This window comes from Rhipicephalus microplus, chromosome 5 (assembly GCF_043290135.1).
Source record: "Rhipicephalus microplus isolate Deutch F79 chromosome 5, USDA_Rmic, whole genome shotgun sequence".
NCBI classification, from domain to species: Eukaryota; Metazoa; Arthropoda; class Arachnida; order Ixodida; family Ixodidae; genus Rhipicephalus; species Rhipicephalus microplus.
The window spans coordinates 166266095-166283987 of NC_134704.1; the positions used below are offsets into that span (position 1 = coordinate 166266095).

The window sequence follows — 17893 nt, forward strand, 5'->3', positions numbered from 1 at the left end:
TAGGGCGAACTCTGGTGCCGAAAGGGTTAGGGCCCACAGTTTCTCCTCACGCATGTACTTCGCTTGCACTTGCTTGCTGTGTCTGAAGGGGGGAAACGACCTGGCGAAACTCGCTGGAGGTGAAACTCATCTGAACTGGATGTTGACTATTGTTTGCATAATTTATACACATTTCTGAGAAATTTCTAATTTACTGACCTACGATGGTGGTAGTTAGAGGACACACTTGCAATAGCGCTTTCTGAAGTAAGTATGTCTGTAAACGTATTGCTCTAACTTAACACCAATGTTACTAATAATATTATCGATAAGTGATCCTGTTTTGACGAAATTCTTTCATAATTATTTAGAGTCGCTCGAATGAGAACCAGGTAACTGTGCTTCTTTAGTACAGTGATGTCTGATGCGATGCTCGAAAAATGTCACAGTATAATCAAAATTAGATAGAGTAGGTGTAGGAAAAGATACGCTTTCATAGCGGCAATTTCAATGTGATTTATAAATTCATAATTCGGGTTTAACGTCGCGAAACTAGATGTGATTATGAGAGACGTCATAGTAAGAGACTCCGGAACATTTTACCACCTAGAGTTCTTAAACGTGCACTAAAATTTTCACACTCGGGCCTACAGTTACAGCATTTTCGCCTTCATCGAAAATGCAGTCGCCGCAGCCAGGATTTGATTCTGCGACTTGCAGGTCAGCAGCCGAGTACCTTAGCAACTAGACTACCACGGTGGGGCAATGTGCTTTATTTAAATATACACCAAAAGAAACAACTAACTTCCGTCTAATCTCGACCTGTCAATACTTCTCTCCTGCATCATCGACTGTTAATGTTATCTTTTTTTTCGTTCTCTAGGCGAACCATCAGCTTTTATGTATTCAAGGGAACCAGCCCCGACACATTCCTTTTTACAGTGGGCTCAGGTAAGCAGGACGTCACTTCTTAAATCCCAGTGTGGAACATTTGTCATAGTTGTAAACTGTACTGTTGGGTCACCCCCTCTATTTGAACATAGTAAAGGATGGTCGCATCTGTGTACTATTACAAAAATGTGCGTGGAACGACCGTTATAGAAAGATAAAAGAAAACTAAGTGGAACCTAGAGATGACAATTCTACAACGCATCTGTTAATGGTGGACCAATCAAAGAAAAGCATATGAGGAATGACCACATTTATTGCAGCATTGTGTTCGCCATGTGTAAGAAACCAACGTGATAAGAGCTTCTTCAATACACGCCTCACTTTCTAACTTCGTTAGCTGGTTCAAGAATGTACAGGGTGGAGTAGTTCATTAATCGAATGACACAATGGAACACATTCTTTATTTTCCAGCGTGTATTGCATGTAACCGCTGCAGCATGTGTCTTGGCAAAATCCCTGCTTTACCGCGACTCACTTTAAACTTAGAATCTATAATTCAATATTGCATTCGTAAAGGCACTCATACAGGGTGCCCCGCCTATGTTTAGCAAGAGTTTAAAAATATGCCGACACCCGCAATTAAAACGCGACCAAATGCTTGTTGCCGATCGTTGTCAGGAGTGAAGCCGACTGCTTTTTGTGTTCCGATCAATTGTTCAGTTACAAAATTTTAACTAACTTACTTCTGCAGAAACAAAGATGGGTCAAACGTTTTTATGATAAAGTAGTAGATAGGTTGGAAAAACTTGTGATCAGGCAGTTTCTAACTTTATATTTGTCAACTATTAGTATAATTTCTGATTGATTGACTGGTATGTGGGGTTTAACGTCCCAAAACCACTATATGATTATGAGAGATGCCGTAGTGGAGGGCTCCGGAAACTTAGACCACCTGGGATTCTTTAACGTGCACCCAAATCTGAGCACACGGGCCTACAACATTTCCGCCTCCATCGGAAATGCACCCGCCGCAGCCGGGATTTGATCCCGCGACCTGCGGGTCAGCAGCCGAGTACCTTAGCCACTAGACCACCGCGGCGGGGCTAGTATTATTTCTAATGACTACAAGTGCTCTGGAAATAAAAAAAATACTACGTGTCAATGTAACTCGCGCACCTACGCCCGCCTTGATTCTGGTTCTAAAAGCCGAATCACGCAAGCGGCAAACCTGCCGTAGCGGTGCAGTGCCGTAGACCATCAGCGCCCGCTGTCCGCTAAAGTGCTCTTCAAAATGCACGGGAGGCTTCACCAGCGACGCATCTCAGCGTCCGACCCCCGTGGTTGCCCTTCTAAATGCAGTTGTTAAGGACCTGGATTCAGTCAAGCGGTTTCCATGCTCTCTAGCTCGTAACCTCTGAGCTGATGCTTCTATTCGCTTTAGATTCATGTTTTTCAGCTTCGACAACGCAGTAATCGAATCAATTTGGCACCGTTTTTCAGAGCCATACTCAAATATCTGATGTTGTAGGCTTAGGAAAGCCTTCCCGAATTTAGGAATGCCTACGTTACACGTTTGTTAGTGGCTGCTAATGCTAGGTAGCTGGCGCCATTTGTCCAAACGTCTCCTTAGGGAGACGTCATTTTGAACGGCTGTGCACTCTTGTGATTAGAGGACAAGCTAAAGTGCTTTATTCACTGCTGGAACATAGTCTGCGAACAACACGTACGACGTGGCGTGAAAATAGGGGAGAAAAAAGCAAGCAGCGCGAAGCGTCCCGCAACAGACGCACACAATGCGGAAAGACAAAAGTAGATGACGCGGACCAGACATGTCACTCTTTCATCGCTGATTGCCTACGTTGCTCTGCAGAAAACGGCAAACGGCGAAAAATGGATTTCAGACTCATTCTTTGAGCGCCAAAGATCGGAAGACGTGCGCGAAGGAAACAGCCACGCACAGCTGCCTGAGAACGTCAAACGTCAAACGGCGAGGCATAAACCGCTAGAGTAAATGGTCCCTAACACTCCGCGTACGAACCATAAGCTTCCTTCGCACAGGTTCATGATAGTGGTAAGCAGTCACAGCGGTTATCAATTTTGTGGCCGATGGCGAAACGTGTTCTTCGCAAAGCCACCACCTTCGTTGCGGCCATGTCGAGACAGCACAGTCGGGCAAACGCTATGGTCGTTGTTATGTGAAATCTTATGTAGCACTATAATCATCGTGTGCACCAGTGCGGAAGCGGGCTTGTCACGTGGTATTTTTTTCAATTCGCGGGCATTTGTTGTTAGTGAAAAATACTAACCTTTGATAGACATTAAGCTCGAAACTGTCTGATCGCACCCTTTGCAAACCAATGCTCAACTTTCTAATTCGAAAGTCCGGACTATTTTTGTTGCTTTAAAAAGTGTGATAATGAGAGTAACTTAATTAGGCAAATATTCAGAACCAAAGAATAATCTGAGTCAATCCAGGACAGTCAGCAACAAACGTTTGATCAAGTCGTCATTGTGTGCCTCAACATATTTTTAAACTCTGGCTGAAATTTACGTGAGCACTCTGCATAACACAGAGATATAACTAGCTTTTGTAGTGGTGAGCTTTGCCCTGAGAGAGCGGTTTTATAGCAGGGCACGTGAATGAAATTGCCATGAGTGCATCAGCATAAACGTGGAGATGGAGACGTTAAAAACTAGTTTTCATGCTGCTTGCACAGAGTGGGGAAAGTTTCACGGAACGGACACTGTTGAAATTCAAATTTACTTCATTGCCTTTGAATGTGCAAATTTAGTAGTCAACAGAATATACAGTCATTAACTTGACCTAAACTGCTGCGAAACCAAACCTATCGCCTAATACTTTTTTCAAACGCTGCATAACCGCAGCATGTTCACGTACCAGAGTTCCGCAAGCCCATAAAACATTATATATATATATATATATATATATATATATATATATATATATATATATATATATGAGACATACGATATACGTGCACAAACATACCTGGTATTATCTCAAGAATTTAGTCGGAAGTTTTAAAAAATAAGGAGAGTGTGGTGCATGTTCGATAGTGTCACTATTTCTCTGCAGCTGCAGGATTCATCATATGGGTAAATACATAAGTTAGATGGGCAGCGAAAAGGTAAATAATTCACTTTTCATTGTCACATTATTGGAGGCAGTAATTTACGCCAAATGGGTGAATTGGAGCCCTTTATACGTTGAACACATACAGCTTTGAGGTTTCGGAATGGCAGTATCTAGTAATAGTTCTGAATTCATGAAATACAGAGTAATTCAGCGAAAAAACTGAAACCAAAACTCAGAACAGCGCAACCCCCCCCCCCCATTCTTCTGAGACGTCTTAAATGAGTTAGCGTCGTTTATCACCCCTACACATCTTTGTGTGGCCGTACCGGCTGCACTTGGGGTTGCGCTACGTACAGCTGAAAAACATCAACGAATGCTTAAGAACTACACCTTCGTAATCGTTGTCTCGAATAGTGACATCTTTCTGGGTGGGTGCTTGTTCAGCTGAAATTTTTGCGTTGCGCCGTAGAATAGCAATAAATTCATTACATGATCACTGGAAGAAGCTTTCCACTGCAATAGCAATTACATAGACACTCTAAGCTGATTTTCGCCGTCACAGTTTGTCTCCGCAGCAATGCGCCGTACAGTTTATGTATGTATAAAAATAGGCAAGTAAAGAATATATATATATATATATATATATGTGTGTGAGGTCTAACAAACAATAATGCCAAGGAATGTATAGGGAAGTTATTAGAACCAATGTAATGTAAATATGAACAAGGAAAAGTGGGTGAAAAATTAAGTTTTTTTCACCTACTTTTCTTTCTTTCTATTTATATTACATTGGTTCTAATAACTTCCCCTATACATTTCTTGGCATTGTTGTCTGTTAGATCTCATTGATATTGTGTCAAACCATGGAAAAACGAGCCCTTAGGTATACACTCGATTCCCCTATATATATATATATATATATATATATATATATATATATATATATATAAATATGTAAATATATATATTGTAGGCATCTATTATGCGCTTCATTCTCATCTGAACAACAGTCAATCATCATCATATGTTCTGGCTGAAAATCATCATCTGCTTGGCACGAGCGCTTCTTTGTCGGGTCCGTTGCGCTTGTTCGTTCCCGAGTTCACGGCCCATAAACCTCGCTACAACCGAGTTGTCATACGTGGTGAAGGTGGATTGACGTTCCCAGTACCTCTACTTACAACGCCTACTCGCTGGAGCTCCGTTCAGGCCGCCGCTTGGACCCTCAGTCCGCCAACATGTCTCAGAGTGAGTGAGTGGATGCCCTTTCGGCTCCCGTCTCTGCGCCGCAAGCCGTCACTGCGCCGCAAGCCCCTCCTCTTTACATCGTAAACCACCAGCGTGACCCTCCGATCTTCGCTGGTCTCCGCGGCGAAGATGTGGAGGACTGGCTCGATAACTACGAGCGGGTAAGCGCAACTAATCACTGGGACGACTTTAACAAGCTCCGCCGAGTATCGCTTAATCTCACGGGCGTTGCCAAGACATGGTTCTTGAGCCATGAGATCGACCTCACCGACTGGCCTGCCTTCAAGCAGCAGCTTCGCCAAGTATTCGGCACGCCAGCCGTTCGATCCGCTCTAGCGAGGAGGGCCCTAGATACTCGCCAACAACATCCCGGCGAGTCATACACATCTTATATCGAGGATGTCCTTGCGCTTTACCGGCGCGTCAATTCTTCGATGTCCGCGTCGGACAAGCTGCGCCACATCCTGAAGGGCATCGGAAGCATTGCCTACAATGCCCTTGTTGCCCAGAATCCTTCTACTGTCACGGACGTCGTCTCTACGTGTCAGCGTCTCGATGAACTTGATTCTGTTCGCCTTCAGTCGGGCAATAGTGAACACCGTACCGCAGACCAGGACCTGCGTGACATGATACGGGAGATCATACGAGAAGAACTTCAATCAATGGGCATCTCACAACCTTCTCCATCTGTCACACAGCCTTCAAGCATGGCCCTCCGTGACATCGTAAGGGAGGAACTAACATCATTCACCGGTCCAGCCTACGTCCAGCCACCTCCGTCTAGCCCTCCAACGTACGCGCAAGTTGCGGCCGCGCCTCCTCACAACGTAAACTCTACTTCACCGCTGCCATCATTCACGCCGGTTGCTGCTGCACCACCGGTCCACTTCCGGCCAATCCCACCCGACCCTCCGTCAGTCCACTTGAGTGCGCTATCTCCCGGTGTGCCGAACGACCTCTACTACCCGCCTTGGCGCCCGTCTCGCCCAACATGCTTTTACTGTGGATATCGTGGCCATATATCGCGCTTCTGCCGCAAGCGCCAGCAGGACGAGCGTCGCGGGTACGACATGCGCGAACGGGACTTTTCCAGAGGGGATTCTTACGCTCGGCATTATTCATCTGGACAGCAGCGGTCTCCATCTCCGCCCGCGTCGACTGAGATGCGGAACACTTACCGATCAAGCCGACGCCGATCACCTTCGCCCTTCCGTCGCTCCTCCTCTCCTCTTCGGCCAGCCTCGTTTACTACTGATAACCGGTCGGAAAACTGAATGATGCAGTTTTCGGAGGAGAAACTGCATGTAACAGTAGGACTCATATTCCTCCAGCACGCCCGTTCAACATGGTTTCTGTTACGGTGGAAGGAGTTCTCATGGACGCTTTGGTGGACACCGGTGCTACAGTTTCTGTGATTAGGTATGATTTGTGCAAACGCCTGAAGAAAGTAATGACACCTTATAATGGACCCAATCTAGTCGAAGCCCAGGGGAACGCTATCCGCCCTTTTGCTCTTTGTACTGCTCGTGTGTTTATTGATGACATTTTGCATTACATCGAGTTCACTGTGCTTACCCGGTGCTCTCACCAGCTAATTCTAGGGTGGGACTTCCTATCTTCTTCTTCAGCCGCTATATATTGTGGTGAACGGATTCTGCACCTAACTAATACTGACTCCATGTTCGACGAAGGCGTCTACAAGCCTCTACGCCTGTTCGCTCGCGAAGATCTCGAACTACAGCCACACCAAGAACGAATTGTGACCCTGATCTCTAAGGACATCGACCACGGTGACGTCTTGGTGTCCCCTTCGTCGACTTGCGTCGCAAAAGGCATAGCCCTTGCATCAGGTGTCGTACGCTTTCACCTTGGCTCCGCGCTCGTCATTGCTACGAATGAAACGCCAGAGAAAGTTCTCCTGCCAGAGGGCACTGCAGTAGCCTGTGTTGTGGATGCTGAGCCTGTCAGCGTCACACCACTTAACCCTACCTCTACCAACGACCGTTCTATGAGTAAGCCTGCCTCATCCTCTCCCTTCACAGCTCTTATCAGTGATGACTTAACAGCTATGCAGGCGCAGCAGTTGCTTGCGTTATTAACAAAACACGCCGATTCTTTCGACACCTGCTCTTCAACGTTGGGCCGAACTACCACTGCAGCGCATCGCATTCAGACGGAAGGAACATCTATTGTACATCGCCGCCCGTACCGCGTGTCTCTCGCTGAGCGAAAAATCATCGAGGAAAACGTCGCTGACATGCTCCAACGAGAAATAATTCGTCCATCAACTAGCCCTTGGTCATCCCCTGTTGTTTTGGTACGGAAAAAAGATGGCTCCGTGCGCTTTTGCGTTGATTACCGGGCACTTAACAACATCACACGCAAGGACGTATACCCCATGCCACGCATCGACGACGCCCTTGATTCACTCCAAGGCGCCGAATACTTTTCAAGCCTTGATTTGCGTTCGGGATATTGGCAAATTCCCATGCACGATGACGACAAAGAAAAAACGGCATTTGCAACCCCCGATGGCCTATACAAATTTAACGTGATGCCTTTCGGGCTCTGCAATGTGCCCGCGACGTTTGAACGCATGATCGACACCGTCCTGCGTGGTCTGAAATGGAAGACGTGTCTCTGCTACCTTGATGACATTATCATCTTTTCATCAACGTTTTCTTAGCACCTGAGCCGCTTGGATGACGTCCTAACATGCCTCGCCGGTGCGGGTCTGCAGCTCAACACTAAGAAGTGCCGTTTCGCCACCAAATTCATCAAGGTTCTCGGTCATGTCGTCAGCAAGGATGGTATTCGCCCTGACCCCGAAAAGATCGCTGCCGTCCTTCGATTTCCATGCCCCACAAGACTTAAGGATTTGCGAAGTTTTCTTGGCCTCGCATCATATTTTCGTCGCTTCATACAAAATTTCGCTTCAATAGCTGCGCCACTTCACAAACTACTTGCATCTAATGCACCCTTTGTGTGGTCCGAGGAATGTCAGTCGGCGTTTCACCTATTGAAGAAAGCTGTGACGTCAGAACCTGTACTCTGCCATTTTGATGACACCGCCCCAACACTCCTGGATACCGACGCCAGCGGCTGCGGTATAGGTGCTGTTCTCCTCCAACGCAATAACTCTGGACGGGAAAGGGTCATCACATATGCTAGCCGAGTGCTAACTTCTACCAAAAAAAAACTATACCATCACTGAGCAGGAGTGCCTCGCTGTGGTTTGGTCCATACAAAAGTTCCGTCCTTATCTGTACGGCCGTCAATTCATCATCGTAACGGACCACCACGCCTTATGCTGGCTTTCTACAATGAAGAACTTGTCCGGACGCTTGGGTCGTTGGATTTTACGCCTACAGGAGTATCAGTTTGAGATTATTTATAAATCGGGCAAAAAACATCAAGACGCCGACGCTCTTTCTCGTTGCCCACTACCTACAGCGTCGTTCGACACTCCAGCTGCCACCTCCAACGACACCAGTGCGGACGTGACTCCCACTTCTGTTGCCTTGCTCGCCTCGCTGTACCAACCGCCAATCGACGATGAACAACCCTTCAGTTCTCACCAGCAGGCTGACCCGTATTGTCGGCGCATTATAGACCACCTTTCAGGAGCTACGCGTCCACCCAATGCACGCCTTCGTCGACAACTCGAGCACTTCAAGTTTCAGGACGGTGTGCTGTATCGTCACATATATAATCCTGACGGCACACGCTGGGTACCTGTTCTGCCACGCGCTCTCCAACATCATGTACTTAACGCCTTTCATGACGATTTGACTGCTGGCCACCTAGGCTTTCACAAAACCTACGACCGCATTCGAAGCCGCTTTTATTGGCCTGGGATTTCTACCAGCGTAGCAAAGTACGTGGGTTCCTGCTCTCCATGCCAACTTCGCAAACTTCCGACATCTCCCCCAGCTGGTCAGTTACAGCCAATGACGTGCCCTACAACACCTTTCGAGGTCGTCGGTGTCGATCTTTATGGACCCCTTCCTGTTACTGGTGCTGCAAATAGATGGATAGTCACCGCCGTAGACCATATGACACGCTACGCCGAGACAACTTCAGTAGCTACTGGTTCAGCATCGGAAGTTGCTGACTTCGTCCTTCAGGCCATAATACTACGTCATGGTGCACCTCGTGTACTTCTGAGTGACCGTGGAAAGGTGTTCTTATCACAGCTTTTAGGTGAAGTTCTTCGCGTTTCTGGTACCACACACAAGATGGCGTCTAGCTACCATCCTCAAAAAAATGGTCTGACTGAGAGATTTCATCGAACCCTTGCCGACATGATAGCCGTATACATTCAACCGGATCACAGAAACTGGGATAAACTTCTACCGTTCCTCACTTTCGCCTACAACACCGCTGTTCAGCGCACAACAGGCTACTCCCGTTTTATCTCGTTTACGGACGTTCACCTACTTTCTTTATCGATGTTTTCTTCTTCACCAGCAATGGCCCTACATCACCATCTTCTTGCGAAGAATATATTTCTCGCCTTGCCCAGTGCCGCCAGCGTGCTCGTATGAACACGGAAGCTACGCAACAAGCAAGGAAGGCCGTCTACGACACCTCTCATCGTGTGGTATCATTCCGACCGGGAGACGAGGTGCTGCTATTGACACCAATTCGCACACCTGGTCTCTGCGACAAGTTGCAGCCTCGATTCATCGGCCCATATGTTGTTTTAAAGCAGACTTCACCTGTCAACTATCGTGTGACGCCTCTTGTCGTGCCAACTGAGCGTCGTTACCGCAGCACCGAAATTGTACACGTTTCCCGCATGAAGCTTTTCACACGACGTTCCTCGTCACCTTGACTACCCGCCCGCAGCGGCCAGGCTGGCCGCTTCCACGGGGGGGGGGGGGGGATCAGTGTAGGCATCTATTATGCGCTTCATTCTCATCTGAACAACAGTCAATCATCATCATATGTTCTGGCTGACAATCATCATCTGCTTGGCACGAGCGCTTCTTTGTCGGGTCCGTTGCGCTTGTTCGTTCCCGAGTTCACGGCCTATAAAACTCGCTACAACCGAGTCGTCATAATATATATATATATATATATATATATATATATATATATATCAAAGAGTAGGGGTGTTACAAGTCAGAAATGCCAGTCTTGAATGATGCATGATCAGGGTTGCTGGCATTGTTGACAGGAGGGTGGTTCCATTCAAATGTATGCAGATGGGCGCAGTTTCATTCATATATTTATTGAAAGAAAATAATACACAAAAAGATTTTCCAACACGCTGAACTAAGCTTACGACCTTTCGCAGCTTTAGGCAATGAGCCACGAAAGCACATGCCCGTCATCAGAGTAACCGCGGTACACTCGTGTCACCTACAGAGCGGGGATCCTGCACGCCCGCGCTTCTCTTGGGCATTTTCACCGGAACGATTGCGTCGAATTTTCATGGCACGCGAAGCATACATCACTCGCTTCAGTCTCTCCGTTTGCGAATGGAGCGTGCTTTTCAAACAAGTTGAAGTAACAAGCGTGACATTATAGTTATCGTTCATCTTATGTATTCTTGTGTGTGTGCGTTCCGCGCGTCTTTCGAGCTCGAGCAGTGTGTTGAGAGTCAAGCTGTACACGTTGTTAGCTTGCGCTTGTCTTGAGTGCGTAGTGAGTTGCGCGCTGCACGTTTCAATCTGGTTTCTGTTCTTCGCGTGACATTACAATTCGTTGCTATGGCATTCATTGCTTCACTCTTGCGGTGAAACATGACTTTTGCTCTATCTCAAAGCACCGATCGGCTTTTGGCATAAACGTCGTTTTTTTCTCATTAGACATAAGCGTTGAAATTGTTATTTAAATGTTTGTGCTTGATAACGAACACGTTATGATCAAGTTTTCGTAATCCGACGCTACGATGTCTCCCATAATCATTACGTGGTTTTGAATACTAGAAGTTACATATAGCTAACGTTCTTTTTTAATATACAAAATGACATTTTTAACTATCACAATATCTCTCCTACTACCGAAAAAATTTCACAGCATATCCACAAAGTGATTGATGACGAGTGGGGTGACAAATCAATCCGTCGTTTTGACCGTCTGTCTGTCGGTCTGTGCTTTCGTCCAACTGTCTGTTTTGATGTCCGCCTGCCCGTCCGTTGGCCTGTGTCTCTCCGTCCATCTGTCAGTCCATCCGTCGGTCCGCTCTTACCACACTAGAGCACGCATCCGACAGACGAACGTTACGCTCCATTCATCCTTCAGTCTTTGGATAAGCCGTGCAATTTTTATTCTGACAGCACCATCTATCCTCTCTCATCGTTAACTTTACATAAACCACTAGTGTACTCTAGCGATAATATTTTCAATGACCTATGTACACATAGCAATCTTGTGACTAATTGATAAACTAGATGTGGCTACATACATACTAGATGAATAAGGGAGAAGCAACAACCCACAGAAGGAGCTTCGTTCCTAAAAACCAATTGTGAAGACACGAACCAAATATGGAATTTCACTAGTTTTGTTTTAAATTTAAGACACATTCCTTGAACCACTTAAAATGTCAATTCTAGTTAATTGTGATTTATGCTAAATACTTTTTGGTGAACTCTGCTTTCACATTCACCGTCATCTAGTACTTCCGTAGCTTTACTAGCAAAACATTGGGTAACAAGAGTTGCAATAAAAGTAACAAGATACTGCGTAATACCGCGAATATATTTTGCCCTACAGTACGGCCTTGACGTCCTGAATACAAATTCAAGGACAGAGCCATGACCCCGATGGTCAGACTTTATTGACGCGAAAATAACAAAAAGCATTTGCTTCGGTTTCACACTTCTCAGCTTATCACAGGCTGTCGCAATTGGTCGTGATCATCTGATTCATAATGCCTTGTCTTAAACTAATAACGGTAGTGTCTAATTATTCAACGTTAGGGTTTTGAAGGAACATACGTGTAGATGAACCACTTGGTTATACAGTGAATATAAATGGCGAGAAACATAGAAATAAAGAAAGCATTACTGCGACTGAAGGGCTCATGTCTTCGTCTATTGGTTTCAGGCGACTCACCTTGTGCACGTCCTACGTATGGCAGTATACTTTTAAAATTTACCTCATTTCTTGTTTCCAAGAAAGGTCAGTATGAACAGACGGCTTTATGCGGTGAAAATTCTGAAACCAGTGCACTGGCTAAACTAGATATTGTAGTGTTTGGGTGTTTTGTGGTTTCTCAATGTGGTTATTTTTCATGTGCTTACACAATTTTTTATAAAGGAATCTTTTGTTCGACCCATGTTAGCATGCACTTATTAAGCTTAGAACGCGCGACTTGCTATTAGCAACCGTTCTATAAAAGTGTTCTAGCATTACATGACGCTGTGTGCAATATGTACGATTGAACATTATGTACTCCACGACATAACGAGGTCTGGTATTTTCGATATAGCGCGTACATTGCGTATACTTCTTTCTTCAGATGAGGCACTTTCAAGCAAAGCAAAGTTCCACTACACAGACTACGAGAACTGTGCGGTCCTAGACCTTCCATACAACGGACGCCGTGAGTAGAAAAAAAAACATGGTTCATTTCTCTATCTACCACCTAGTGTAGCGTGAACGCTAAACGAGTTTGTACAAAAGCGATTGAGTGCCTAATCTACATTTACGAATAATAGCTTGCACGTGATCTTTTGTTCGACTGATAAAGCACTGTTTAGTATAGGCGCACCTACACCTATGCCTGGTAGCACAACTACATCCTGTAGACTAACAGCAGTCATCAATAAAAGCAGCTTAGCTAGACTTACACGAGGACGCATTATTACATACTATAAATACTACGCAAATATGACATCCACAAGCGTATCATATAGACATTTAAGATGTTTACAAACACAGGGCTTTGATGACATCTCGTTTTGTCCACCCATGTGCCTCAATAGCAACGGTGGGTAACAAGATCGTTAAAAAATAGCCCGCTGATTTTACATACTTTCCTTTCCATAGTTGGCAAATTATGTTAAAATATATGTTTTTTGAGCTACACAAAGACTGCGAGAAATTGCCTAGAACATTACCGACGTTTTTTTATTCTCAAAAACTAATAATAAACTAGTATTATCATTGAAAAAAAAACGCTAAATGTCTTTTAGGTTCCACGTTATGAGTTGGTAAATGGGGTGACCGGAAGCTTTTTTTTACGCACAACGCTTGCAATCATGAAACCATCTACACACTGGTACTTACTTGATTATGCTATTGCGGAAAACGCCTTTATTTCAGGAGATTGTTAATAATGTGTGAGGCTCAGCATATGGCTAACCTACACCACTGGTCAAAGATACAACACAACTGTTTAGGAACGTGAGTGGGAGAGCATGTCGCTTCAGCGTCGAATGCGCGAAAGCGTTCTTCTCAAGCTGAACCAAAGCACTGACACGGTTGACATTTTCCTAACGACTTTGTTGCCTTTCTGCGGCTCCTCATGCGTTTTTATTCTGTGCCATCACACTAACAGATTCAGATGACAGATAAACCGTGTTTGTGTTTCCGGAACCTTTATTGGGCTAGAGTAAGATGATACGCGCTGACTCTACACAAAAGACATATCCTGTAATTGCACTCACACAGAATCGAGTAAGCTCGTTTCTCGCGTTGCACTGACAGCCGGGTTGGCGCGTGCTGGAGGAGGGAGATGAATGTGCATTGCAACAGAATGGCAGTAGAAAACGGGCTGGCAGTCTACTCTACACAGAAACTACGAAAGAGCACTGTATAGGCGTTCGTTAGTGCCATGCTATAGTACTTCATTTCCCCACTTGACAACGTCACCCTTGGCATCAAAGAGCGCATTGAAATGGAGACGTGTGAAAGGTGAATGGTGGGTTTAAAAGTGGGTAGCATGCCCATTCCAAAACCCGTCATTCAACTTTCAGCAGTGGGTAGCGTTTCCTGCACGTATCAACTTGAAACTAAGTGTCTTCGACCTCCAGGTCATTCGTCTCAACGACAATTCTTGTAGTAGTTTTAAAGCGAAAGCGTTATACGGTTAGCTAAAATGAAAAATCGTTCGCCCCGAGGAGCGACAAAGGCCTCCAGTGGTGGCTCTGTTAGTTCCTGCATAGGCCACAGAAACATGACTGTTATTGCCCGACGAAACGGCATGCGAAGGGTTTAAGTGGAGCTCACAAACAGCCATGTTTTTGTAGCCAGTACAAAATCATGAACCGACTAGTCCACCAGAGAGTATTTCTTGGTCCCTTAGTGATGAAGGAACTTTTACAGCGCAAACACAGACACACCGCAAAGAAAGAGATGGCACTCACAAGCACTGTTTTTTTCTTACTAAGAGCTGATTTGATTTCTTGAACGTCATTGCATATATACTTCCAAGAAAGCCATACCACACATGCGTCATGCAATCGACAAATATCACACACAAAAATTATAATCTGAGTTGATAAATGAAGCAGTGTATTACATACGCGAAGAAATAAAATCAAACTCGGATTGGTGCAATGACAAAGAGTTGTCACTTTTGCAAAAATTAGCACTATTCCTAATATGGTAAGCTTCAAAAGCCAGCAGCGCATGCTCTTCGTTTCTTCTGCCAAAGACCACGTCCCTTCAAAACTTGCCTCACAAATGCAGCAAGTGTTAATAAGTATCACAAGATAGGCTCCTTTGAAGGCATTCCTGCTAACCTTTTGCGAGTGTTACCTGAGCCGCTCGTTTATGTATATTTCAGTTTTTCCGATAAAGAACTTGCCACACGATAGTGGGACGGCGTAAACTACCCGGCAGCACACGACACAGGTCACACCGTGTCTAGTTTTGCACCCTCCTCTACTCATACCGCAGGAGTGGGAGCATAGCTTAGAAAGCTTGTTCGGTGCCAACAGCGCGAAAATTACACCATGTCTGTCTGCCACTTTCTTGATCTGATGGGAGATCCGACGCATATACGGGACCACCACAGGCCTCCATTTGTCTTGTACAGCGTCCACGTGCATGGTGGATCTTTTTTCCTAAGTGAGCGTTTCCACCGCTGCATTCAAGAGCGACTTGGGGAACCCAGGAGCCAAAAGTCGGCTGGCATGATTTGCGAAGCTATCTTGCATTTTGTGAGTGCATGATATTCTAAGATCCGCTTCGATGGCCTACACCGTAATTCCGCTTTTCACAATTTTCAAATAAACTGACCTAAAAGGTAGCAAGTCTTTGTTTGCCCGTGGTTGGTAGTACCATCACACGTGAGGTTTACAAAGCTAGAGCCCTAATTCTAAAATCTGTAGAACGCCCTTCCATGAGAGCTAAATTGTAAAAACAAAACCTTGTCCGTGTCGGCTAAAATCATCTAAAATCTTAGTCACGCAGTCTTCTTAGGAGGAGTCTGGAGATAATAAACCAAAAAATAATCAACGCACCTAAAATTCTTTAGAATTTTTCCCACGCTAAAGCATTTGCCTAAAGAATCACCCCCGTTTGCTAAAAAAATATCGACAAGTAGAGGTGACAGACAGGAGCCCATACATATGCCGTTACGCTGCAAATATGGCTTGACATTATAAACGATAAAAGTGACCTTAAGATAAAACTCTAAAAGAATCAAGTAATAGCTCAAAGAAACACTAACAAAATTCTTCTGAAAAGGCAGAGCCCCAAATTCCTATGCACGCTCGCCCTTAAAACATGAGCTCATGCTGAGGTAGAGAATAAACAAACTTTCGATTTCAAATGAGGAATCATAACTCACATTAGTATTTCCACTCAAGAACTGCACCACACCATCTGCATTTTTCGTACAAAATGGATCATTCTACACTAGCGACTTCATTGTCTTCTGCAAAAGCTGGCAACCAGTTTGTTGCCAGCATCCCTATTTACTGACGATGGTTCTAAATGGTATTTATGTCTTATGGGCCTTGGCCATGAAAAACACAACAAAAGTGTTGCCTCTACTATTCTCTATGGTTTTCGCAAGCGATAGTAATTTAAATTTTTTACGAAAAAATTCAAAAACTTTGATTTCACACGAACCTCCCGCTTTCCAACACGAACACAGTTTTTGGCAATGCCTGCAGTGCTTTCTCGCTGAAAATTCACTTTTCCACTACAACAAAGCATTGCTCTTTATCAGCCTGCATAAAGCAGAGGTCTTCAGTTCTCAAAAGGGATAATATGCGCCTAAAAATACAATCTGAAGGCCGGGCTGGGCCTTTTGGCACCGATTTGTCTAATCTTTCAACGCTCTCAAGTAGGAATTGATCGCGAAACGCTTGCTTCGCTTTCAAAGCAATTTTTCCTTTTATTGCAATTACAGCATGTGCAGAAACCTGCGAAGGTATACAAAAGTTTCGTCTTTTCGGCAACAAGTGTTCTAGCTCAACAGACAAGTTAGTATTTCCAGTCACCTTGACACTTCTCTTTACACCAGTAGCAGATTTTTCACCAGAACGGCGCAGAATTCTCACCATACAGTTTCAATTCGCTCCCGTTAGTTGGGCCGGCAGTGGGATACAAGAGTGGTACTTCTTAAGAGCCAGCCACTCAGGATCAGTTGCATGGCATAGCATCCAAAGCCAGTCCGGGGAAAATCGCAGTTGCCGCCATATTTCCGAACGTATTAATTTGCACAGTCTCTTGACATGGGTCTAGGACGTGGCCACAGAGCCGATAAACACTCTCACATCTGTCGGCACATACCCCTTACGAAGGCAGAATCCATAATCCACACAGTCTAGATCGGCACGTCAAATGTGGCAAAGGAGTGCATTGACGACAGCAGAAGGAGAAACGCACGGGGAAGACACGCAGAAAGAGGAACCCACTGCACTCAAAAGGAACTTCAGTAAAACTGCTTTCGGGCCTAGTTGTTTGAGCTAGTCGTTCTGAACGTCCCAGTGCGCACGCCATAAGCACTGCCACTAGTGACTCTTCACAGTCATTGCGCCCAGCCCGTGCTTATCACCTGCAACGGAGTGGCATTAAAGAAAAGCATAAAGTAAAATTGCCCGCGTATTTGGGTGCTTTGCAGGAAATGTCGTTGTCTCAGTTGGCGCTGCGTGACATATAGACGCCATCTGGCAGGAATGTCTGGAAACGAAAGCTCCTGTAGAACGCAAAGACACTGAAGAAAAATTCATTAATGCGCCAATTGGTGCCTGAAATTGCTAAACGCAATAACTCTGGCACAAAACTAAAAACTTCATGTCACTGCTCATTCATGCTGGTTTTCATGATTTCCAGCCTCGTTGGAAATAAACAGTTGTTAGTTCAGGGCTCGTGTGTCTCTTTCCACTCCCTTTTATCGTGCGTTTAGCTTTGCTTCACAATTAAATCCAGGAAACAGAGCCCCTGGTAGGGGGAAGCACCGTGCTATCTTAACAAAGTGTTGGAAAGAGCCGCTTTTTCCTCTGTAGCGTCGAACTGTCAAGGCAACGTAAAGCGCGTTTGCACTGGAGTGACACGACACCGTTACAGACACGAGGCATACACTGATGGTAAGTCGATGAAGCCACCAGACTGATTAGTCACACTAGGCCGATGATGACGCCTCGAAAGACAGTACAAGGCCATAGTGCTGCGGAATGACCGAGCCAAAGCACCAGCAAAACGTGTCGACAGACTTGTCATCGGCAGGTCACTGGGAGATCCATGGCCGAGCGAAAATTTTCCTTG

The 17893-nt window shown here is 45.3% G+C and overlaps 1 protein-coding gene across 5 annotated transcripts in view; it reads left to right on the forward strand.

The window, feature by feature from the left end:
- The window catches only part of LOC119182538 (uncharacterized), a 44996-nt gene that overhangs the window by 16615 nt on the left and 10488 nt on the right, over positions 1-17893 (forward strand). For 3 of the 5 annotated variants that reach the window (XR_012895477.1, XM_075896178.1, XM_075896176.1), the window contains exons 3-5: positions 863-930; positions 12275-12349; positions 12690-12773. Coding sequence is in view for 4 of the 5 variants with exons in the window: in XM_075896178.1 (XP_075752293.1) it covers positions 863-930; positions 12275-12349; positions 12690-12773 (227 nt within the window). In the remaining variant the exon portion in view is untranslated. The remainder of the gene's footprint in view (positions 1-862; positions 931-12274; positions 12350-12689; positions 12774-17893) is intronic. The other 2 variants (XM_075896179.1, XM_075896177.1) reach the window with 1 other exon arrangement.